The sequence below is a fragment of the Ailuropoda melanoleuca genome, chromosome 1 (assembly GCF_002007445.2).
Source record: "Ailuropoda melanoleuca isolate Jingjing chromosome 1, ASM200744v2, whole genome shotgun sequence".
Classification (NCBI taxonomy): Eukaryota; Metazoa; Chordata; class Mammalia; order Carnivora; family Ursidae; genus Ailuropoda; species Ailuropoda melanoleuca.
In genome coordinates this window covers 4,186,480-4,212,108 of record NC_048218.1, presented here as the reverse complement: position 1 = coordinate 4,212,108, position 25,629 = coordinate 4,186,480, and the positions used below count along the sequence as shown (strand labels likewise).

Sequence of the window (25,629 nt, the reverse complement as noted above, 5' to 3'; positions counted from 1 at the left end):
TTCTGTCCCTGCTCAGCCCTGCGGCTGCCTGTTAGCAGGAAGACCAGAAACACCCAGCACTTACAAAGAGCCCAGGCAGCAGCTGTGTTTGGCTTCCTGGGCAGGCAGGACACAGCCCCGCTGTTCTGCTGTGTGCACCTGGTGAGCACGGCCCTCCTCCTGGGCTCACCCTGTCACATTCCTGGGGACAGCCAGGCTGGGCAGCTTGGGCGGAAGTCAGCCCCCTAGCCTCGGAGGTCAGCAACCACCAGGAATGCAAGCTGCAGCCCGCCTCCCACTCAAAGGTAAGGAGGGGCAGCATGCTTACTTCACCCCGCTGTCCAGGGCAGCCCCTGGCACCTGGCCGACAGGGAAGAGATGGCTTGGCTAGCCACCTGGGGATGAGTGATAGGAACCTGGGAGCTGACCAAGGCTCATGCACAAAAGACACTGTGTGACTTTTATATTAGAGAATACGCAGGTAATAACGATGATCCTAGGAAAACTGCAAACGCTTTATACATATGCAAAACAGAACAAGTAGCTTAAGCCCCCCCTTTGCTCCACCCTCCTACCCGGGTAAGCCATCAATCATGTGATCTGTCGCTCAGGTTCATTTTCACCCACTGGACACACTATGAACTGCCCAGGGCCACCAGTTGGCTTCACATCTGCTAAACTGAACTAGTCACCCTCTCCCAGGCCCCCAGAATGTGGCTGACCCCTGGCACGGCACTCATCTGACAAGGCGGCTTAGGGCAGGGGCACCAGCTGTCCCTACTGCTTGGGACTGAGGGGATCCCTGGGAAGCAGGACCTCCGGGCTGAAACTAGCGAAGCCCAGGGCAAAGCAGGATTAGTTTGTCACCTGGCTGGGACCCTGAGGCTTTCTCTGGGATTTCTGGAGACACACCCTGATACGTAGCATGGACATCTCTAATGGCCAGGGAGTAAAGAAAAGCAGTAAGAGGGCCCCTAGGTGGCTCGGTCGGTTAAGTGTCTGCCTTTGGCTCAGGTCATGATCCCTGGGTCCTGGGACTGACCCCTGCATCGGGCTCCAAATCAACAGGGACTCTGTTTCTCCCTCTGCCTCTGCCCCCCCACTGACCTCCGCTTATGCTCGCTCTCTCTCGCTCATTCAAATAAACAAAATCTTAAAAAAGAAAAGAAAAGAAAAGCAGTAAGGAGGACTCTCCATTTTACAATGTTATCCAGTGCCATCAAGGGCACAAACAAAATAGCAAATAACTCTTAACTGTTTCCCGAGAATGAACCCAGAGCAAGCAGCCCAGCTTAGAGTCCCATCTCCTCCCAATGAGAAATTCGGCCATGTACCCGGAATTACGGCCCAGAGCAATCAGCCTTGGCGCTCTGGTCCTCCGTGCTGTCTCCTACTCGCTCCTGTTACAGGTTTTCCTAAAGCAGAAAGGAAATCACATACCTGTGGAATAATTTCTTATAGAGGTCCATATTGCTAGCAGTTATATTCAGCTTCATAAAGCTGGTGGCCCCGCTGTCATCCATAACTCCGTGGCTAGAATAAAAGCTATTCCTAAAAGAGGCACAAAGTGTTAATTAAGACAAGGGCTTCATCATAAGCAACGGCAAACTCCGTGTCATATCATCATACGACTCTTGTATGGTGCTCGGATTAAGAGGAACACCTTAGCATTTGCAAAACAAAAGCATTGAGTTCTAACCAAGTGACGCTGTGTTCACCCATCTTTCCCTCCAATAACCCAGATGTGTCAGGTAAAAGCTTTCTGTTGTTTTTTTCCTAGTCTGGTTTGGGTCAAGATAAAGACACCATGAGACTAGGGATGTATGAGTACATGTAACTTAAAATGTACAGATGTTCAAACAGCCCCAGCTCTAAAATCCCATCAGACCGTGATGGGGGCCTCACTATGTCATTCAATTGCAACTCGGGGACGGTATTTTGAAATATTTCACTAGCTAAGATGCCAAATTTCTTATCAAGTAGTAATTAATTTTGAAAACTGACATATGGCAGCCCCTCTAGTATTGCACAGAAGACTTACGGGGATACCCCAAGGAAGAGGTGGGGACAGTAAGATCACACAGCCTATCCCCGTGGGGCCAGATGGCTGCCATGCACTCCAAGGGATGCTCCGGGGAGCCCCTGGCTGGGAACCCCTGGGAGGGGCCCTCCTGCCACACCCACCCTCCCTGTGCCCCATGCAGGACTGAATTCTCTTCCACATACATCTGATGTCACTTCTCTCCCATTCAAAGGCTTCAGTGCCTTCCCCAAGCACGCACACGGTGAAGGTCAAGGACGGTCTGTTCCCTCTGACCTCCCCTAGCAACAACCCAGCCCCACCCAGAGAGGCTGGGGAGGTGAGGCTTCACCTCTGCCTAGACACTCCTGGAGAAAAGAGCCGCCAAGGCCCTCAGCTAGCACCTTGGACCTTGGTGACCATGGCACAGGACATCCCCGGGTAACCAGGAATGGATGGAGGCCCTGGAGTCGGCAGGACTGGTGGCAATGAGTTGATCACCAGATGCAGGGGAGGTGGGGGGATGCGGTGGGCACCTGCTGGTTTCCCCAACCAGCTCTGGCCAGGAGACAACTGTCCCCAGCATTGGTGTGCTGGCACGTCCAGGGAGGGGCGAACAGGACCCTTCCTGGGTTTCTGCGGCAGGGGCCACACTCACCGGTAGCCCATGTCCTGGCACGCGGCCCTCCCGTAGCTGTCATTCCAGTCATCCTGACACACGGGGTGCCAGGACTTCCTCTGGGCCGAGTACACCTGGAGGATGAAGTCCGGGCCGTAGAGGCGAACTGCAGCAGGGGAGAGGTCTGTGAGTTCCGGGAGGCTGTCCTCGCACACCCGAGCTCTCCCAGCCCTCCACACAAAGGCTCCGAGGTGGCCGCACTGGGTCCCCTGTTCCCCAGGCACTGACCACCCCCGGGGTGTTGTCCCCGGTCTATCCCTTCCCGGCCCTCAAGTGCTCTTTACCCCCCAGAACGGACAGCAGGTGGTCAGCCAAGGACACACACGCGGATATTCAGCAAGCAGCATTATGCCCAACAGCCCAAAGGTGGGAGAACCTAAACGGCCGGCAGTGGATGAACGGACAAAGAGTGGTCCATCTCTACCGCGGGCTATCGTCCAGCCTTGAAAGGAGCCAAGCGCCGGCCCACACTACAGCCCACGTGAGCCACGAAGACATTCTGCTAAGTCAGGCAGCCGGACGCAGGCCTGCACGCCACCAGCCCGTGTCTATGAGCTGCCCCGAGTAGGGACCCCACAGCAACAGGGTAGACGAGTGGTTGCTTGGGGCCCGGGGTCGGGCTGGGGGCAGAAGGAGGGACAAGCGGGGGACCACTCAGGGTTCCCTTAGCAGGTGATGATGAAAGTATTCCAGAACTGACGTGGGGATGGCCGCACTTACGTGGATGTGTAAAAACCACCAAATCGTATAATCTAAAGGATGAATTTTATGGTATGTGAATTATACCTTGATAAAGCTAATTTTTTTTTTAAATAAATGAATAAGGTAAAGGGTTTTTTAAAAATGATCTTTAAGCAATCATTTTGAACAACACATTGATTCCTCTTGGCCAACCCCCCGGATCCTAGCAGAGCACCCCGAGATGTTCAGGTCCCCTGGTGCACGGCCCTATCTCTAAATGCAGCCACGCTTTGCCCAAACGACGTCAGCTCTTTTGTTTAGAGAAATGAAACATTATAGCCACAGTTTCAGCCTCTATCTATTCCAGTACCTTCTCCCACAATCCGGAATCCTGAGAATTTTCCTTGTGTGGGCGGCTGCATAGAGAGGGGCATAGCCACAGAGCGGGATCCCATGTGGCTGGAGGATTGACCCGTGTCATGCACTCACATCAACGACCTCGAGAACAGCATGCCATGAAAAAGGGCACGCTGCTACATGTTGTGTTCCACACCATGTCACTTACGCAAAGTCAAAAAGCGTGTGAAGCCGTGCTCTGAGATTTGGGGGGAATACACGGGATGTAAAATATAAAATGAGGACCTAGTTATCGCAGACCTCATTCTCGACCCCCATCTGTGGCCACAGCTCACTGGACCCCCGGGCTCACTCCCTGGGAAGTGAGCAGGCGTGGTCTGATTATTTCCCGATGTTTCCGGGACCAGTAATGCCACGCACCGTGTGCGAGCTAGCCATGTGCTACAAGAGTGGACAGACACACTGTGTGCCATCCAGAAAAAGGAATATTATTCGGTGCCAAAAAGAAATGAGCCATCAAGCCAGGAAAAGCCAGGGAGGAAACTTAAGTGCCCATCACGAAGGGACAGCTGCCAATCTGAAAAGGCTACAAAGTACACGATTCCAACACATGACATTCTGGAAAGGGCACAACTATGCAGAGAGTAAAAACACCGGTGGTTGCCACGGGCTGGGGGAGGAAGGGGTGAATAGGCAGAGCACAGAGGGTTTTCAGAGCTGTGAAAATGCTCTGAACGGTTGATATGGGTCATGACGCCTTTGTTCAAATGCACTGTCCGAATGCAAATACATTAAACATTTGTCCACATGCCAGGAATGAACCCTAGTGTGAACTAAGAACTTCCGTTAAGAAGAATGTATTAATCATTGGCTCATTAATTAAAATGAAAGCCCCCTACCAATGCAAGGTGTTAAACATGCAGCAGGTGGGGGGGGGGCACGGGCAGTCCGTACTGTCTGCTTAATCTTCTGTATACTCAACACTGCTAAAACATAAAGCCCATTAAATTTTTTAAAAAGTCACTGGAATGACACATAATTCCAAAATTTAAAATAAAACGGATGCCGTGGCACAGCAGAAAGTAAAGGAGACATGGCCGCCTTGATTTGTGGTCATTTTAAAGACATTTTTTTTCTCTTCTGTCTGTCTGCAATCCAACGCTAACTAGGACAGGTGACGGAATCAGGAGGGCGCACGCTGTGATGAGCACTGGGGTCGTACGAAGGGTGGCATCGCTGTGTCGTACCCCTGAAACTAGTAATCCACTGTATGTTCACTAACCAGAGTTTAAAAAAAACTTTTAAAAAATGCTAACTGGGAACACATGACAGTTAATGCGCGAGAGAGCTGGAGACGATCTCAAGGTCTTTTCTTCTTTAAGTCTTAGGAATGTTTTCGGCTTCACTGAGGTATAATTGATAAAGAACAAGGGTACATACTCGAGGGGTACGACCTGGCATTTGGAGGCGTGCGTGCACTGTGAGTGGGCGCCCCAATCGTCCCACAGCTAGCACTTTGCTCTGTGGTGAGGACACCTGAGGTCTTCCCTCTCGACCGATCTCACACGTACAAAACAGTGTGCTCACTACATCCCCCGAGCCGTTCTTCAGTTCCTCTCATGACACTGAATGGTCACAGAAACCAGAGCAACAAATGTAGAATGTGAATTAATGCTAACGATATGCATAATTCGCTATATACACATGCATATGTGTATATATACACGACACACTCTCAGGAAAGGAGAGCTCTCCACGCCTGCACGTGAACGTTCCCCACAGGACGGGTGACGCTCGTTAGTGTCAGAAGACATGCACTTCCCCGAGGAGGATTTCCACTCTACAGGTGGACAAATTAAAAGCACAAACGTGTGCTCTGATGTGACACAGAGCACACGCACAATGCCGTGTTCATCTCTCTTGTTTTAGGTGAATAATCGATGTGGAAAGACTACAATCCCCAATTCAGGCGGGTCTATCAAACTACAAATGTGCGAACACTCCGCCCCCGCACTTTTACTTCTGCGGGTGTTTCCAACTGATGTGTTCCTACGGTTGGGACACGTGTGTTACGTCCACCGGGAAGAGAGGACTTCCTGTCTGCAGCCACACACCGGAGCATGGAGTGCCACCGTGGGAAACCAGAAATGGTCCCCAGGATGTGTCACCAAGGCTGGCGAAGTCAGCTGGGCAGTGACCATTGAGCAACGAGGACAGCAGGAAATATGCACACACGTATTTGCTTTTTCACTTAAAAACTCTCCAGAAGGAGAAGCAAGAAACGCGTTATTTGTTGCCCCTGAGAAAGAATCGTGATTGGCCGGTGAAGGGGCACACGTGCATGCATGCGTGCATGCGTGTGAGTGAATGGGTGCGTGTGTGAGCACAGTGGGGGAGACTGAGTTGTCCCTGTATATCCTTTGGTACTGCCTGATTTTCCTCTACCTGAGAATATTAATTCAAAGTATTTAAATAAATACAACCTAAACATTAACAAAAGAGGGAGGCAGAGTCTGCAGGCAACATAACAAGTTTGTCTTGCTGGAGTTTCTCCTTGCACACGTGCGTGCACACATACAAAAACACCAAAAGCCATCACACATGATAGCTTAACCGAGCTCTATGAGCCTCAGTGCCCCTACTTAAGAAAACGGTGACAAATACATCATCACCGACACACAGGCAAGGCGCTGTGTTGGAAGTTTAAGGCAGGAGCGGGTCAGTGCCAAGGGCAGATACTCCCCGGGACACGGGCACAGCTCGTGGGACAGAAAGGCATCCACTGCGGACACAGGCGACCCCAGGGGCTGCGCAGAGCCAGGGCCAGGGCCAGCCTTCCTCCCTGGAGAGTCCCACCGGACACAGCCAGCAGCGTGCCCCACACAGGTGCCGGGACTGGGGGTGGCGGGGGGAGGACGTGCAGGGCAGCACGCAGGATGGCGCAGGACAAAAAAGGGGACCTGAACCCTCCACCTGCCACAGCCTTTCCTGTGTGTAAATGAAACCCTGAGGAGTTAGGAGAAACTTGAGGGGAACAGAGGAAAGCTGCTCGTGATATTCCTGGGGGTCCCTCCAATGCTACAATTTTGAACTGTCTGTCTGAAAACAAGAGGTTCTCAGGGAAGCGTGTCAGAGCGCTCAGAGGAAGCAGGACACGGGGGCGCAGGGCCACGGCCCCACATGTCATCGGGCTGGCTGGCTAACACATTCTGCGGGAGGACAGACTAAAAGCTCGTCAGGAGAAATGAGCCAGCTCCATGCCGGGGCAGAGATCAGTTACGTGAGGCTGACGGTGCTCGGCTTCCCCACCTCCACCCACCCGCATGGAGGCGGCTGGGAAACAGCCACGTGCTGTCCCCCGGCCGGTGCCAGATAGGGTCAGGGTCCCGCCGGGGTGGCTGTGGGTGGATACGGGCACCACGCCTGCACAGGCACCATTTTCCAGGACAGCCACTTCACCACTTGAAATCACTCCTAAGAATTAACGGAAAGAAAGAAAAAGCCAAAGCCAGTGGCCTGCTCTGTGACAAGAGATACACGTCATCTTAAAGGAGAGTTGGCTCACTCCTCACTCTCCGAGTGGAGCACACCGTCAGAGTGGCCCGAGCCCCGCCGTCTCCCTCCCACCGCTGTGTGATGCTGGGCCAGGAGCGTACCCTCTCTGAGCCTGGCTCCCCATCTGGGCTTAGACCAAAGGTGCAGCCTCCAGGTCGCGGTTCAGTGACCTACTGGGTGGCCGTGCCAGACACAGGGCTGGCCATCATGCCTGATCCAGGCCGTAGTCTGGGCACCTGGGCAGAGCGGCTGCCTCTGTACGTGCACACAGGGCCTCGACTTACCGCATCGGTTCTCGTCCTCACCGCTGGGGCAGTGCAGGACCCCGTCGCACCACTGAGAGGGGCTGATGCAGGTTCCCGAGGAGCTGCACTCTATCCCGGACACTGAGCATTTGCTCTCCACTGGCAGAGAGACAGGAGGGAGACCCAGTCAGCCTGGGAGGCCACGAAAACCTGACACATCCACCATGAGTTCTGGCGTCCACTCTCGGGACCCCAGCAACAGGAGAGAAGCAGCTTTCCCTTTATCCTAATAAGGAGCAGGTGTGTCCCTGCCACCATCGATAGCACAGGAAACAGGGCTGGCAGCCAGCAGCAGGGGAGCCCCTGGTGCATCATCTCTGGGGGGAACGGGAGGGGCCTGTAGCCTTGGACTCGGACAGCATCCCCACGTCCTCTCCGCCACACAGGGGACTTCTGTGCTCCGTCACGCACCATGAGTCTGCACTGCCCCAGGCTGACGGAAAAGGCCGGGCTGTGGCTCACGAGGTGGCACAGGAAAGGCACGCCCCAGCACGTAGCAGGTGATGCGACACCAAGATTCAGGGACAGGTGTGGCCCCAAGGTGGGGAGTCTGTGCTCCCCAGTGCCGGGCGGCGCCCAGCGCCCCAGAGCACTGGATATAGCCGGAGTGTGTCAGTCCTCCGCTCACGGCGTGCGAGGCTGACAACCCGCAGATTAGGATGAAGCACGAAAGTGACTCATGACCCGGAGAACGCGATCAGATGAGAATGGTTATTCGTGTGTCCCCATCACCAAAGAGGAGAGAGAAGACAGCCGGAAGGGCTGGAGGTCCACCCACGGAGAGCAGGCACCTGCGAAGACTTGGCCCCCCTCCGACACTTACTGAACCTCCAGAGCAGGACAGCAGCCACGGCGGCTCCCGCCAGCACGGCCCCCAGGGCGACGGTGATGCACAGGGCTCTCTTGGCCTCTGGGGAAAGGGGGGGCGCACAATGGAGTCACAAAGTTTCTTAGCAATTACACTCTCAAATTTTACGTGCTACTTTTAAGAGTACAGCATGTCAAGCCATAACTTCTTATACACTTAAAAATGAGACTTCAAATTTTAAGAACGTATCTGGGGAGGTCTTACCTCTCCCAGAGCACTGAGTTTGGAGCACAAAAGCAGAAGCCATGAAACGCAGTAACTTATACTTCTGTTAAGTTTAAAAAGCTATGGTCTTGGGGTGCCTGGCTGGTGCGGTCAGTAAGCATCTATCTGACTCTTGGGTTTTGCTCAGGTCATGATCTCATGGTCGTGAGATCAAGTCCTGCCTTGGCCTCCTCACCACGCTCTCTCTCTAATTAATAAATAAATCTTTAAAAAAAAAAAAAGGTATGGTCTTAGAATAGTTAAATGATTCATGTAAAAAGTTGCCTAAAAGAGGGAAAATACCTTGTTTTGGTGATTACAAGCAGGGGAGAACAGTAATCATGTCCCCGACTACCACCTCCCTGGCAGTGGTGCTCAAAGAATAAATTGTCTTACCCAAGACAGCTTAGGGAGCGGACGCCGCGGACCCACAGCGTCCCATCGTCAGCCACTAGCCACGTGTGGCTGTCTGCACTTCAGTTCCTTATCACCAAATTTATTAAATACTTATTCATAGTTATGTAAATTCAAATGCTCAGCAGCCCCGTGTGGCCAGGGGCTGCCCTACTGGAGAGGCAGGGGTATTCCCGTCCCTGTGGAACTTGCCACTGGGCAGTGCTGACATCTGCCCTTGTCCGAGCTCACTCTCAGGTAAGAATTAAGTCATTCGGAGTCAGTCACCAACGTTCTCCAGTCACAACAAACCCACAGGTCACTTCTGGTCAGAGTGTAAGCCAAAAGCCGTATCCAGCGCCAGGCACACCACACCCAGCAGTCCCTACGGCAGGTGCGAGCGGCCTTCCTCAACGGGGAGAGGCAGAGGGGAGGGAGGGGAGAAGGCATTCACAGACCCTCCCACCCCCCAGTTTACAGGAGGACACCCAGGTAGGTGTCCCGGAGTGTGGGGGAGCCCAGGCACCCCCTGTACACTTCTGTGCTTCTTGGAGTCAGGTGGACGGGGGCTGACCTATCCATCCGGGCTCAAAGCCACGGCTCTCATCTTTTTACCATGTTCTCAAACTGTGGCAGGCTCAGGACTCGCCTGGGAGCCTGCTGCCCAGTCTCTGGCCCTCATCACCAGGAACTCAGTCTGCTGAGGGAGGGAAGGCGTGAATTTGCAGTCCCAACAGGGTCACAGGGGAGGCGGAGGCCACTGGTCTGAGGAGAGCCACGTGCCACCAAGCCACGTTATCAGAACTGGGCCTCCAGGGATAGGTCTCAGGGCTGGGCAGGGCCGAGTGGCACAGGAAAGTCACAGGGGAAATTCCAAACGGCCAATCTGACTCGTGAGCCAAGGAGAATTTCTCCTGTCGGTGACCCCTAAACAATGAAAGAATTTCTTCCTTTGGGGGCTTTCCTGTTATTTTGTCTGTGATAACATAATGCACCCGGTGAGCTAAAAGCTATTAAATGAAGTGTTCTGAACCTCTCACTGAGCGTATGGCAACCCGAGCAGCTCTCACAAGGAGCCCGTAAGCAGTGGGAACCCCCGATCCTACCTTTGGTGCACAGGCATCTTGCAGTCAGGGTCTGGTCGGTCCAGACTTGACTTAGGGGCTGACTGGCAACTGCGCCAGTGTTGCGTTTCATTACAACGTATGATCATGTCCCTTCATCATGACCAATGTCATCTGTGGTTGATTCAGCCCTACCCCGTGTCCCTGGCCAGCCATCGGCATCACAGACGCTGACCTTCAGTTCTCCAAACCCCAGACATGAAAAGGTGAACGCATGGGGCTCCGTGTGAAACATTCAGGACTGTTTCTATACAAATAGATACAGGGAGTGCCCACGTGGCCCTTGTACGCCTGATGGATTCTTCTGGATTCGTGCTCTTTAAGTAACTTGCAGAACACTATCAGGGCTCCGACAAGGCTATGTACTACATGATTCCAGCTGCACGACGTTCTGGAAACAGCGGAACGATGGAGACAGAAGATCAGCGGTTGCCAAGTGTCGGGGGAACAAGGTGGGGATGAGTGGGCGGGGCACGGGAGATCGTGAGGGCACTGAAACCATTCTGTATTCTACCGTAACAACGGACATGTCATTATACAACTGTCAAAAGCTACAGAATATACAACAAAAAGGGCGTGACCCTAATGTAAAACCATGGACTTTAGGTAATAAAAATGTATCCACACTGGCCATCGGTTGTAACAAGTGCAGCACATTAACGCAAGATGATGGAAAACACTTGGGGGCGAAAGGAGTATGTGGGAACGTGGTACTCAATTTTTCTGTAAGCCAAAAACTACTCTAAAAAACAGTTTATTAATTAAAAAAATGCTTCCAAGGCCAAACATTAAACTTATAAAATGTTCACATTTCTATACAAGTCAATAAAATGGTTTTTAAAGTAGCAAGGTAGGGGGCACCTGGGTGGCTCAGTTGGTTAAGTGTCTGCCTTTAGCTCAGGTCATGACCCCTGGACCCTGGGATTGAGCCCCACAACGGGCTCCCTGCTCAGCAGGGACCCTGCTTCTCTCTCTCCCTCTGCCTGCTGCTCCCCCTGCTTGCACTCTCTCTGTCAAATAAAATAAAATAAAATAAAATAAAATAAAATAAAATAAAATAAAATAAAATAAAATAAAATAAAACAGCAAGATAAGTTCACTAAGCAATTTTTGAGTAGAAAGGGCAGTTTTAGAACGCAGAACCATACATGTAGGCACATGAAGTCACTGATAAGGGATTGATAGATTGCTTGCCATCACCAGGTTTTTCCCCTGGAAAAGTGGAGACGTCGGTGTCAGGCAAGTGGGCTCGTCTTGTCCGCCTGGGTATGAAACTCAGCCGTTTGGATGTGCTGGCCTCAAGAGGGGACCCTTGGTTTCTGACCACTGCTCTCTTTTTTTGGGGAGGCAGGTACCACTGTCCGGGTTCCTGAACCCTCTTCACCCTGGCTTCCTTCCAACTACCATGACGACCTCAGACCAGGGCTCCTGGGGCTCGGCGCTGCTGACAGCTCAGCCGGGTGGTTTTGGTTGTGGGACGCTGTCCTGTGCCTGCAGGTGTTACCAGCATCCCCGGCACCCAGGAGCGGCCAGTCGCAGCCTCTCCCCGGTTTAACAAACCCAAACTGTCTCCAGACGCTGCCAAGTTCCCTGGGGGTCAAAATCACCCCCAATTGAGAACCACCGGTCTCAGCCTCCCCAACCGCCACCAGACAGACACAAGCGCAGAGACGAGGACTGCCTTGATCAGAGAGGAACGGGTGGAGGAGGGAGACAGGGAACCATGTAGGAAAGGGGAAGGGATGACTGAGGAGGAGGGAGACTGGGGGGTAGGAGATGGGGGAATAAACAAGAGTAGAGGTTGACTGGGAGAAGGAAGGACCGAGAGCCATTCTGGAAGAGTGAGGGACGCAGTGGCCCACATCAGTGAAGAACGGTGACATCGCTGATTAAGGGCTGCCGGGGTCTGGGGAGGGCACGCTGGGCTTCCAGCAGCACAGATGTTAAGAACTCCCTTCTATGCTTTTTGATGTGCTGGGAGCACATGGAAATTCGCTTTATTATATTACTCTTTACCTGTCCACGCTCCGTGTACATGCATGCTCCCAAAATGAAGAAAACACAGTCAGCAAAAACGTTAATTGTCTAGCCCCTAGTACTCATACTAGCTGTGCTAGTACTAACTGTACTAGTACTCTGCCGGACCAGTTTACCCAGCAGTTCTCAACACTTCCAGTGCTACACTCAAAGCTGGGAGGGGAGGGGCACCTGTGCAGCTCAGCCGGTCGAAGGTCTGCCTTTGGCTCAGGTCATGATCCCAGCATCCCGGGATCCAGCCCCACCTTGGGCACCTTGCTCAGCATGAAGCCGGCTTCTCCCTCTGCCCCTCCCCGACCCCTGCCCATGCGCGCAAGCTCTCTCTCTCAAATAAATAAAATCTTTAAAAGAAAAAACAAAAACTCGCAGAGCTTCAAGAAGAAAGGAGCTGAACAGAGTTAGAAAGAAGTGCATGGCATTGAAGGGATCAGTCCTTGGAGCCCTCACCCTGCTCTACGCCCTCTCTGCTCTGTCCACGAGACCCTTAAAGCCCAGACATACTTCCAAGTGCCAACCACACCACACTTCATTCGCTGAGCGTGAAGCTCTCGTCCAGCATCTTACATGTGACTTGCTGTATCCAGGGAACAGCGCCACAAACAAAGGGTGGGTAAGTGACTCCCGCATCGGAGCTTACCATTCACTCAGGGTGATGCATCGACAAGCTGCACAGGCAAGCACAGGGTAGAGAGGCCCAGCCGGGAAGACCACCCCGGGTGGTGGTACAGGTCAAGCTGGGACAGGAGAGTTAAGGAAAGTGAAGGAAGGAGCTTTGCAGCCTGACAGCTCTCCAAGGGCCCCAGGCAGGAGGGAGAGGGGCAGTGACAGGTGTGACATCGAGGGAGAGGGGAAGGGCATGGGGCCAGCCCCAGCAGATGGAGGACAGTGAGCGACAGAGCCCCCTGGAGAACACGGACCCCCACGCCAGTTCTGCTGTAGGAAAGAAACGCAAAAGTGTCCTACTTGCAGTGCATGCAGTCCCCAACGGGGACTTGGGCTGCACGCGGACGGCAGGTGTCGAAGTGTGCGTCGGCACCCTCGGGGTGTACTGGGGCACCGTGGGCGGGTAGTACGGGGCCGGATACACCGGGTAGGCGCTCGGGACCGTGGCGGGCCGCGCGGGATAGAGGCTTTCAGGCTGGTATCCGTGGTTTTCATAGTAAGGTCCATCTCCTGGCGGTGACCCCTGAACAATGAAAGAGAAGGTGAACAATGTAAAACCCCAGGTACCCTAGAGGTTAGGCGTGCGTCCGTCACACTTAGACAAGGGGCCAAAACGCTGCTGCAGATTCTTGTCGGGCTGAACACTGAACTTACCTGGACTAAGAACTACCCAGAACTTTCAACTAATTGTCAACAGTTTTTATATTTGTTTGTTTACTGACCATTTTTTGAAATGAAGAGAGAGTAAATGGTCAACACTGAGATTTAGTAGAAAAAAATTTAAAGAAAACTTGTGTAGCAGTCTGGGCAGGAGTCAACATCCAAACCCTGAGATGGAGATTATAATGACAGCAGTCCCCCTATGATGGCACAGGTGTGACACATGGACCCATTTTGCAGAGAGGAATGTGAGTGATAGGTTCATACTATACGTGTTATTCTAAAAGTTCCTTTTCTACCTCCCTTAGGACATGCATCACCCTTTGCTAAGGGACATTAAAGAGTTAGCCACGGCTGTCCAGCTGCGACGAGGTGCTCCCAGGGCACCGTAGCCGCTGGGTCTCTGCGCACACCCCGTGGAGGTATGGCCCCAGCGGCAGCTTTTATCCCGGCCCATCCATCTCCTTGGAATGCCCTTCTCGCCCTCTGCCCACTTAAACACTGCTTTCTCTGGCTGCCCCTGCAAGGCCCCAGCTGGCCACCCTGGACCCCGCCGGCCAGCCTGCGTGTCCCCTGCTCCCGCCATCCTCAATCACCCACTGGCGAGGCCACACGGGGAGGCCACATTTGCCCTCCTATCTGAGTGCCCCTCAAACTTCCCGCTCATTCATTTCTCCTCCTGCTTCTTGTTGACCGTGGTCTCAGACAGGACTGGTATTCTGAGCCCAGGCAACGCAATGCTTAGCATTTGAAATGAGGCCTCCAGGGAAGCGAGATTATACAGGAACGAGCCAAGTGCTGGCTGCCAGAGTTCACCTCTGCTTAATAACTCACCGGAGCTCTCTGGAGCTCTCCTTCGCAAGTCCAAAGATGGTAACTCTGAACCACAGCAGTGGACAGAAAGGGAAACAGTGTAATCTCTAATCTAAACAGGGCACCAAAGGCCAAAGAAAAGTAGCACATGGGTTTGGTCTCTATCAGAAGCATCTAAGAACATGCTGTCCCACCCCAAAAAGGTGGTGGCAGGCATAGCGGTCTGTCCCGGCAAAGTCCTATGCAGGGGATATGACGTTTAAAATGGATCCAGTGAAAATAAAAACCAGCAACGGCTAAAGAGGGAAAAGCAAAAGGGCTATTTTCCAGATACAAGATACGGAAAATGTTGGTTATTAACCACAACCCTGTATTGCATGCACACATTCCCAGGGATAAGATGAACCAGTGAGATATAATGGGAACAAAGATAACTGCATTTGTCTCCAGAGTTGTTTTGGGGGCGGGGGGCATCCAGGGAGAGGGACAGTCAGCCCAATGCTACATTCAATCACGGCCTCCCCCGGTTTAAGAGGAAGTTGGGCTGCCCAGGGGTGTGCTAGCCAGTGATGCCCCCACACTCCTGTTCCTCCCTGGGACTTACTTCCTCCCAGCACCCCTGCACCCCTGGCTGTCCCCACAGCTCACCCCAAAATTCACCCACGGGGCAGGAAGAGAAGAGGCCCAGGTAAGCAGGGCATAGCCCATATCCACCCAACAGTTCTGGGGCACTCTCTGGGGGCGCAGCCGCTGTGTGTCTGCACCCTGACCCGCTCCCACCCACTCTAACAGAAAGAGCGCCCTGACCAGCACCCACAGAGCACACGCGTTCCCCGCAGCCAGCTCTTAAAATGCTGCCCAACACATTTCAGAAAATAACAGCGGGGAATAAGAGAACAAAGGAAAGACTGGGAAGGTAATAATTAACCACTTACTGAGTTTAAAGCCATCCTGATTTTATCAGCAGCATCAGGTAATGGCAAAGCTGTGGGACGTCCAAGATGACCTAGAAGAAAGAACGATAAGACTGTGTGATTTCGATACCAGTTAGTTCTTAGGAGACACACGGAGAAAGAACTAGAAGACGTTCTAGACGAGAGTCAGCTCTCTCCAGAGCAAATAGCAGTTTTCCCCCATTCACCTTGGAATTCACCTTCGCCCGCCTCTTCCCCACACAACGCAGGCGCAATGAGCTTGGGGCTCGCCTGCCTTGGGGTCCAGGGCTGGCTGTTGGTAACAGAGCTCTCGCCACGGCCGAGACGTCTGCCAGGCTGCCTCTGGCAACGGAGGACACAGGGAAGGGACTAGAAATGGGCACAAGGTGACTAGTCACCAACCCTCATGTTAGGGGGAAGTTAAAGGGGGCAAAGACCCGGGGTTAACTCAAGGCACTGTCACGCCCCAGTGGCATCATCAGGCCGGCGCCTGCAGCTGTTGGAGGCTGGGACAAAAATGGATGTGGCGTTGGGCACGGTCCCATTCGGGTGAGGATTTAAGGAGGGGGCCCAGGGAAGCCACAGCAGGCCATGAGACGCCCCTTGCTCGCTCCTACAGACGGTCCACGGGGAGGAGGGGTGGGCACCCAGCGTGGAGCAGGTGGTCCAGAACTGTGCACCAGATGGAAACCACACCTGACTTTCTGAATAAGCCACATGGAATCTCCCACTTCTTAACAAACGCGTGGGGGAAAAATTCCATAAAATACCCACATGCCCCCATTTCTTCACGTACTACCCCAAACCCAGAAGAGAAAACATTTCAGAACTAACCATTTTTTTTTAAAGATTTTATTTATTTATTTGACAGAGAGAGAGACAGCCAGCGAGAGAGGGAACACAAGCAGGGGGAGTGGGAGAGGAAGAAGCAGGCTCCAAGCAGAGGAGCCTGATGCGGGGCTCGATCCCATAACGCCGGGATCACGCCCTGAGCCGAAGGCAGACGCTTAACCGCTGTGCCACCCAGGCGCCCCCAGAACTAACCATTTTGACAGTTTCTAAGGTTTGCGGTAAAATCTGTTTGCAGATGTTTGTGAACAGTTAACAGTAATTTCTAGAAAAACCATCAGCACGGAATGCCTCCATTCTGGCATCACTCTCCCTCCTGAGAGCACAAGAGCTTCTCTCCGCCCCTCCCTGCTGTCTTGGAATGATCAAAGAATAGTTCAAGAAACAGCCTTCCGGGTCCTGCATCCACAAGACCACATTCCCGATGAGAAAGCGCTGGGCTTCACACCACCTGTAAGGTGCCGGGCACCCAGTCGGGGCTCAAACGGCAGCAGGCAGCACAGTGCGGTGGTGAAGCCCATGACCTCTGGGACCTGGGACCTGGGACACATCAGTGTTCCTGGTCCTCAGCGGTTTCATCTGCAAAAGGAGCTAAGAGGAGCCGCCACTACAGGGTTGCCAGGGTGTGAAATGACCTGATGTGGTGAGTGCTGCCGATGTTTTTTGTTAAATAAAAGTGAGTATAAAGCCGACAGATGTTGCCTCCAGGGGGCGGGGTGGGGGTGACTGATATGCATTTGCAGGCTTGCAGATTTGCATCTTGTATTTCTCCCAAAGTCCCAAGTCCACCAGTTCTCAGAAGCCGGTGGAGCTAAACGCGAGAGAACCAGCTAAGCCCACTTGCTGCATTCTATCCCCAGAGCACAATGATGATGGGACTCGCTAAACCAAAAACAAAAACCCACAAAAAACATTAACTTGCTATAAATAAAAAATGTGAGTTTGGCTTTTTAATCTTGGGAAACCTCCAATGAATAGGTCACAATAAAAATGCACCAGCTCACTTATTTACTTTTCACGTAAAGCTAAAATACAAGCATGAAGGGGTGGACTGGGCGGCTCAGTCGGTTAAGCATTCGACTCTCAGTCTCAGCTCAGGTCTTGGTCTCAGGGTCGTGAGTTCAAGCCCCATGTCGGGCTCTAGACTGGGCATGGAGACTACTTAATTAAAAAAAAATACAAGAATGAGTTCATATTGCTAGCTTTGAGATTTTTTTTTAAGTTTAAATAAAAAGTCAACACCTTTCTGGGTATGAGGAAAGAAAACTGTCCAAAATACAGGTGGGAGGGTCACCATGTAAGCCTTTAAATAGTGTGGTCCCCACCTATTAATACACCTGTCCTGTGTCTGCTCCTTAAAGACGTCAGGACAGTCCCCCACTCCGCTCCAGTCCACGCGGGGCAGAAAATCGCAGCACGCCCCTGAGGTTACTCTCCGAAGCATCCTGCCCGAGCAAACATTCTCAGCCCTCTGGTCTCCAACTCCCCGCGCCTCTGAGCTGTCCTACCAGTTTGAGGTCTGGGTGCAGTTTCAGGAAATGAGAATTTGATCCCCCTGGCGGCGTTCCCAGTTTAAGAGCCCTCTGAAAGGAAGGATGGGGCAGTGCTCGAAATCCACGCTTCCTATTCATTCGTGGTCCCTGACAGCAGGAGACCAGGGAGCCAGGGAAGGAAGGCGCTCCGGCAGGTGAGGCCATGAACGGTCCAGTAAAAGCCACAGGACCCAGAAGTAATCATGGGATAATCCTATCTCGTCCAGAGATCCCACGGCCCACAAAACCTTAGAGCCAGAAACACCCAGAGCGCCCAGATGGGCCTCTGCAGACTTTGGAACAGGAGACGGGAGCCGGGCCGCCTGTAATTTCTCTGGCCGGAAAGCAGGGAAGGGGAAGTGCCTCCTCTGGGACTGGATTGCAGGGACGACCACCATCCAACACGACCAGGGGCCACACTGGGTCTGGCTCATGTTCAAAACACGCATTTACATTGGGGGCGCCTGGGTGGCTCAGTCGTTAAGCGTCTGCCTTCGTCTCAGGGAGTGATCCCGGCGTTCTGGGTTCGAGCCCCACATCAGGCTCCTCTGCCGGGAGCCTGCTTCTTCCTCTCCCACGCCCCCTGCTTGTGTTCCCTCTCTCGCTGGCTCTCTCTCTCTCTGCCAAATAAATAAATAAATAATCTTAAAAAAAAAAAAACCACACACATTTACATAAATAAGGTTGTGCGTCCAAAAAAACACACAAAACAAAACAAATCACACAGACACAAAACCACAGGCATCTCCACAGTGAGGTACGTCCCTGCAGCCGGGTTTTGAACAAAGCAAGACCGCCGGGATAGTGAGATGACACTGGTTCTCAAATGCTCTTTCCTGTCACTTAGAGGACACGGATGACTGTCCCTGATTCCGGAAAGCCAGCCATAACAAAGCCGTTTTCCTTCAGATGACAGAAGAGCAAATGTGTGACCAAGTTCCTCGTCCCTCCTTGTGCTTGGCCAGCTCCCGCGCCAACACGGACGGAACGGCCCACTTGAGTCACACAACACAACACGGCGGTTTCAGTCACTCCAGCCTCTTTTCAGAGCTGAGTCATCCCGGCACCTGCCCGGCCCGGCTCAGCAGTCCCGAGCAGTGGAGACCTGCCTGCGCCCCATGACATGACGAAGCTCTTTCCAACCACAAGAGCCTTTTCTGTGGGGATCTCAGCAAGCACGTCCTGGAGATGTCCTTTGAAAACCAGCAAACCGATGCAAATGAGGCCAATCTCACAGATTGGGGCCCCGGGTCTTCCTTATAACGCAGCCCCTGCGTCCTTAAAACGCAGCCCCTGCTGCGCTCGCCGCACACCACCAGCAAGGGCTGCACGGAGCCCCACTGGGCGCCTTCAAGACGCAGGGTGTGTGTGTGTGTGCGTGATGGAGATGTGAAAGGGTGACGAGGCCCCACCATCCTTGACCCCTGTCACCCCTGCTTCAAACTCCAAAGCAAGCAACGCCAATAGAAACTCCCCATCCAGGGGCGCCTGGGTGGCACAGCGGTTAAGCATCTGCCTTCGGCTCAGGGCGTGATCCCGGCGTTATGGGATCGAGCCCCACATCGGGCTCCTCCGCTATGAGCCTGCTTCTTCCTCTCCCTCTCCCCCTGCTTGTGTTCCCTCTCTCGCTGGCTGTCTCTATCTCTGTCAAATAAATAAAATCTTTAAAAAAAAAAAAAAAAGAAAGAAACTCCCCATCCAATAAACAAGCGGTCACTGAGGCCCCTTAGGCCTCAACCACGGCATAAAATGACATCAGACGGAAAGATGCCTTCGTATCCTGCTGCAGATACTAAGCACGGTTAGACGCCCGTACGGGGCAGTGGTGGGTTTAAGTAACGGTTCCACATAAGCAAGTCTAAGACAATCGGACGAAAGGCCTCTGCAGTGCTTCACACCGGAATGAGAGACAGACAGAGACAGAGACAGACAGAGACAGAGACGGAGACCTCAGGAGAGGCGCTGTCTGCATCTTCCACGTTTCTTTTGCTATGAATGCCTCATTGTCCCAGTGCGATTGCAAACTGTTTAGGGCAGGAATGGGGTCGGGTCCTTTTTTCTTGCTTTCTTTCAAGCTAAGCTCTGCAGCATACAAGAAAGTGTTCCACTATTTTTTGAGTTCAAGAGGCCAAATGAGTAAGATGGAATTTGAGAGAGAGGGCAGGCTGGGAAGCGCGCACCTGGACAAAACCAGCTTCCCAGGAAGGATGTGGGTGACAGCAGCAGGTGCGACACTGACTGCATACCTCATGTGACAGGCCCACTAGAGAGGCGTCCAGGTCCCTCCGGGAGGGAGGAGTCCCGAGACCGTGCAAAGGCCATGGCTAAGGGTTAAAGACTTCACCCCAGCCCATCTGTGGAATAATCAGTAAACAGAGTCGTTTGGAGGACCGAGAGTGTCTGTTTCCCGCACAACTGCCAACACATTATGGGCACACAGTAATGACATTACGATGGCAACGAAGGTTTACCTGCCGGTATCGAAGGGATGGTTACGTGCAAAAGAGATTCAGCTTTTTTTGTGCAAGTCCAAAGGATGAAAGAAAGCAGGATCCATAGGGCCAGCAAGATCAGGAAGGCAGCTTTAACTCAACCCGGGAAAACCAAATTTCCAACAATGCAAGTTTAAATATCGATGAGTTACCTTGGAGAGAACAGAGTTCTTCCAAGTGAGAAACATTTGATCCAATACTGGAAGGTGGGCTATCCAAGCATGTTCTAGAACAGAACTGGGCTTTGGCTGGGGGGCCAGGCAGGATGATCTTTTATTTATTGTCTGTGGTCAGACACTCGCAGAACGAACTCCAAACCCGACATCCCTAGAAAACATAGGCTCCGCGCCCCGAGTTCTGAACAAGGGTTGAAATGAGGTCAGGTGTGGTGTCCTGCCAGGAAGGCTCCTTGGGGAGCAGCGGCCGTGAGGGACGCTGCTCTGGGTCTCGTGAAACCCGGGCTGTCTCTTCTCCCAGTTCAGCTCTCACTTGAAGATATTTCTCTGTCGAGGCCTCTTTCAAGTTCCACATGGGCTCCCAAACCTTTCGTCAGTTCTGCGCCTGCGTGAACTTCCATGAACTTCCAGACTTCAGCCGTGGCGCCTGCCAACACTTTGTGCCCTTCAAACATTCTGTGCTTTCTTGTGCTATCTCTGCACACTCGGCCCCTGCACACACACCCCAGTGATGCCTCACCGCCGAGCGCTGTCCACACCGACGAAATGCCTAGAGTTTTCACCCAGAGCAAGCTCTATCGTCTTCCTCCTGGACTCACCTCTACAAGCATGTCTTGTCTTTTATTTTCTTTTTTAAGATCTTATTCATTTATTTGAGAGAGAGCGCGCTCGCGTGCCAACAGAGAGAGCGGTGGGGGTGGGGGGAGGGAGAAGCAGGCTCCCTGCTCAGCAGGGGACGTGGAACTCCCAGGACTTGACTCCGGGATCATGATCTGAGCCAAAGGCAGATGCTTCACCGACTGGGCCACCCGGGCACCCCTACAAGCATGTCTTTGAGCCACCTTCCCTCTTCAAAGTCCACACTGTTCACAATCCAAGTAACTGCCCACATCCCCACCAGAAAATCAGTGTCTTTCTCCCTCGATGCCTCTAAGGCTGACCGTGACATTTCCACACATCCTGGTTCCTCTGCTCCCGACCACTGTCCAGTGGCCAGGACAGACCAAGTCCCAGGCTGGCTCTTCTCCTTCCTGACCGCAAGCCTTGCCTCTAGGTTGTCCCCTAAAATGGCCTGTTTGATCAGCCAAGCCCTTTGCGACTCCCCAGGATTCCGCATGTAGTTGGGACCAGGACGGTCAACGGCACAGAGCATACGAGTCCCCCTCCTCCATAGCCAGGCCCACTACTGCTGGACGCTTGCAAGCCAGGGCTCCCTGAGATGGCCTTTAGGGTCCCCAGAACCAAGCCAGGATGGGAGTCACGTGATGCCCTTGCACTCCATCCCCAGAGGCCACCAACTTGTCCTGGGGCAGACCCAATGTCAGAGGGTCCCTGCAGATGCCCTGGAAAGGGGGGGCAAGGAAGAGCAGCAACGGCTCAGCAGTTGTGGGGAGTGGGATGACCCCAGGACATCCAGAGCAGAGGTGGGAAAGCACGAAGACCCCAAGTCCTCTCCAGATCCCCCTTTACCCACCTCACCAGCAGACCAGCTTCCAATCCTTAAGTAACCAAAACTGACCGGCCACTAAATCGACCCAGTCAATTTCCTTTCCATTTCCTGCCCCCATTAGCAAGGCTTGGACTTGGCTCCCAGCCCCCCAAACCCGAGATTTTCTGGAGGACTTAGAAAAACAGAGAAGTGAGCTCCACTGTCAGTCTGATGCAGTGACTGGAACCGGGGCAATGACCCCATATGATCACAAAACTCTCCCAGGACTCCAGCCACAGGTTTGGATGGGAAAGAGTGAGTGCTACCAGCCTGGATTCCTGGTGTTCACTTCCTGGGAGGCCCGCATGTGTCTGGGCTGCACTGTCTACAGGGACGTTTTGACCCGAGTCTCGTCCCTCATCGCCCCATTAGCCAGGGACCTCAGCCCTCTGCAGTGCCACATCAAGGAGTCCCAGACAGTCCAGCCCAGGTCACTCTGGAAGATTCAGCACAGAGCCCAGGTGGGCCTGTGGGCAGGGGGAACCAGCCGGGCTCGCCAGCAAGCCCCTGCCGCATGAGGATTCCTTGGGCCCCGTTCTCAGCTCCCCTGGCCCTCCACAGTGGTACCTGTGACATTCCAATCTCCTGGAGGAAAAGGCAGTCACAGGACGGGCCACGGAGCCAGATGGCCAAGCTTCGCCCCCGTGGATTCCCACGGATTACAGGACCCTGGGCAAGCATCTTGCCTCTCTGCCCCAGTTGACTCACAGTGAAGTGAAGGATGTTATAAAGAGTTTGGAATGACACCTGGCTGGAAGAAAGTGTCTCATCCACGTTTGCTGTTATTCCAATACCACCGTGGCCACATTTTCTCCTACAACACCAGTGACTGAGCCCAAGGCTGAGCAGCCAAGGGTGTGAGACCCGAGCTCCAAGCCGTCTCCAGGCCTCTGGCAACAGCACAACCTTGCTAGGAGAGGGCTGACCTTGGAAATGCTAAAGAGGAAAGTTGCTTGAGGCCAAGAACAAAGGCCCATGCGGCCCACCCGGCCCACCCATTGATATTTAAAAGCAAAACACAAAACAAAAACAAAGGGGAAAGTGTTGAATGACAGATGTCCCCGCACAAGTCAACGGTGGAGGGGGCTCCCCCAACTGGGGAGCTTAAGTGTGCTTGCCTGGCGGTGCCCTTGCTTTTCCAGATAACCCCAGCCTCCTACAAGGTCTGCTGCGCTGGGGGCAGGGAGGCAGGCCTCTCCTCTGGAAAAGCTGGGAAAACAGAAGCAACTCCCCAGTGACTTGGGTAGGGGGGGCTGACCAGGCTTCCCTCTCTCAGCAGGGGCAGCCTGGGTGCCTGCATCCCCAGGTTCCTGGGCCTGGGTAATCTCTGCCCACATTCCCAGAGGCCACCTGCCTTGAGGGTAGGCTGGCGCCCGCCTCACTTCCTGAAGAACCTTCCCTGACCTCACAGGCTAAGTCAACAAGCTTCCTCTCACTTTGGGTTTCCTAAACACCTTGAAACTCCGCTTGGCAGCCTTTGTAATTTTCCATGATTCGGGTGACCCTCTAACAGCTGCCAGTTCCCTGACGCAACGAACAGCGAGCCCCTGCGTGCCCCCATCTTAGTCCCAGGACCACCGCGCCAGTTGGAATGGAGGAGTGCGCAGTCTCAGGGCTGAGCCCCTGGCTGGCGCCTGCCCACCCGGTAGACCTTGGGCTGCGAGCCACTAGGATTCATCTTGACCAGGCCCGCCGCCTGTGCGTTGGAAAGGGATTCGGGCTTCGCAATTCTGGGCCACCGCGATGTGCCCTCAGGGCTCCGGGCACCCAAGTGCCGCCCTCTGGGGCGGGAACGCACAAACTCTGGGGCCGTAAGGCTATTCCACAGGGCCCGTGGGGCCGTGGGCAGGACGTACACTGCCAGGCTGGTGCACTCCGCCGCGTAGCCACCGTCCCGAGTCCCGCTGGACGGCGTGCGTTGGACGGAAGCGCCCTGGGGTCCAGCCTTGTCCTGGCTGGGGGCGCGCGCCCGGGGCCAGGGCCGCTCCTCCCGGTCGGGCTCCTGCGGAACCCCGGTGCCCAGGAAGCTTGGCTCTGATCGCCACCGCCGGGGTCCGGGCTGCCGACAGTCCCTCCCCGCGACCGCAGAGCCGTTCGCGCCTCGCCCGGGGCCCCTCCGGGAGCCTTTCTCCGCCGTCCCCGCCGCGCCGGCCGTATCGCCGGCCGTATCGCTCCCGGAATCTCAGCGAGTTTCCAGTTTCTCCCCACCTCGGGAGGGAACCAAGAAGCAGAAGGAGTCCAGGTAACACTCCGGCGCTGCAGAGATTTTCCCGAAACAAAGAAACGGATAGACAACTCTCTGTCCTTGTCCTCCAGAAGAGGCGCACCCCTGGTCCCCAGCTCCGGGCCGCAGCTCCAAGAGCCGACTCTGGCCAAGGGGGCCGACCCCGAGGGACCCGGAGGCAACTTCTACTCGGATCAAAGAGCCAGGGACCCGGAGCAGCGCGGTGGCCGGAGAGAGGGGCGTTCGGAGCGGCGCACCCTCCAGCCCCACCGAGGGCCTCCGCCGGCGGGGGACGCACCTGCTCCGCTCGCGCCGCTCACACCTGGCCTCACGTCCAGCCGCCGCCACCCAGCGCGGGGGCCGCTTGGGGTGTCCCCCAGCGCCCAGATCCTTCCTTTCGCGCCTGGGACCCGCACCCCAGACTCCGCACGGAGAACCGGCCGCGCGCGCCGCTTACCTGCGGCTCTCCGGAGCCCGGCGCTCTCCGCCCCTTGCCCTTCCTCCTCTTCCTCCGCCTCCTCCTCCTCCCGCCGAGCTCGTCTTCCTCTGTCCGGCGCCGAAGTCCCCGACGCTCCCTGGCTCTCTCTTTAATCCCGGGAGGCGGTATCCAAGTGCCCAGGGCGACACCCCTAAACGCAGTCCCGGGTCACCTCCGGCAGGGGGAGGGGACGGGCCGGTGCGGCGGCCCCGGGCGGGGCGGCCCCGGGCTGGGGCGGGGGCGGCGGCGGNGGCCGGCTCGGGGGACCCGGTGACGCCCCGGGCTTCGTTCCCCACCCACCCCCCGGCGGCAGTGTAGGGCTGGGAGGAGCGTGTGTCCCTCCCCTCGTCCCCTGGACCGCTCCTGTTGTGAGCGCTTCGAGTTTGGATTAAGGAAGGGAATTCTGGAGAGCCCTGACTGAGTCCCCCGCGAGCCCCGCTGCTCCGTGAACTCCCGGACCACAGACCCAGACTCCGAGGACTGCTGGCCCGGCTCCACCGCCGAGGACCCTCCAGCCTGCCTGGGCCAGCCTTTCTTTGCCTTCAGCTCCCAAGTTCCTCCCACCCTCCCGACGCCCCCAGGAGGGGGTTGAGGTCTTCCCACGCACCGCGGGCAAGGGACGCCGGAAAAGAAAGGGGTGAGATAACCCTTAGCCCAGAAGGCTTGGCTTTTCCCTGCCCTTCAGAAGCTCTTTCCAGTGCTGTTGGCAACACACAAAGCAACATGCATTGCTCTGCAATAAAATGGGAGAGGAAGAAAACCTAATTCATTCCGAATCACATGCCTCCTTGACCTGGGAGCTGGGCTTTCCTAGTAATTTCTTCTGTCCCACCCTGTCTTTTGGCTCCCACCCTTAGATCCGCAAAGGGGACCATCCCCAGTATGCCCGGGACCCACCCATCTCTCCTATTTCACAGGTGTCCAGGCCGTCCCTAGTAGAAGACCACGTACAGCTGAGAGGTCAGATTGTGTCCTCCCGGCACGTCTCTTACTTCTGTTCTGGTGGTGTGTTTGGAGCTGTCTAGGAATGACACCGTTTTTCCAGCAACCCCCTGATGTCCACCTTCACACCAGTGGCACGTGTGTCTCTATATTCAGCCCTCTTCTGCAGGTTAT

The 25,629-nt window shown here is 54.4% G+C and overlaps 1 protein-coding gene across 2 annotated transcripts in view; it reads right to left on the bottom strand.

Moving 5' to 3' along the window:
* TMPRSS2 (transmembrane serine protease 2) overlaps positions 1–24,668 on the bottom strand; it is a 36,177-nt gene extending 11,509 nt beyond the window's left edge. The window contains exons 1-7 of one of the 2 annotated variants that reach the window (XM_034655405.1): positions 24,493–24,668; positions 15,274–15,344; positions 13,166–13,388; positions 8,400–8,486; positions 7,556–7,675; positions 2,658–2,784; positions 1,420–1,530 (exon numbers count right to left, since the gene is read on the bottom strand). In XM_034655405.1, coding sequence (XP_034511296.1) covers positions 1,420–1,530; positions 2,658–2,784; positions 7,556–7,675; positions 8,400–8,486; positions 13,166–13,388; positions 15,274–15,288 — 683 coding nt within the window. In that variant the 5' untranslated portion in view covers positions 15,289–15,344; positions 24,493–24,668. The other variant, XM_034655412.1, reaches the window with a different exon arrangement.
* Between the last annotated feature and the right edge of the window lie 961 nt (positions 24,669–25,629).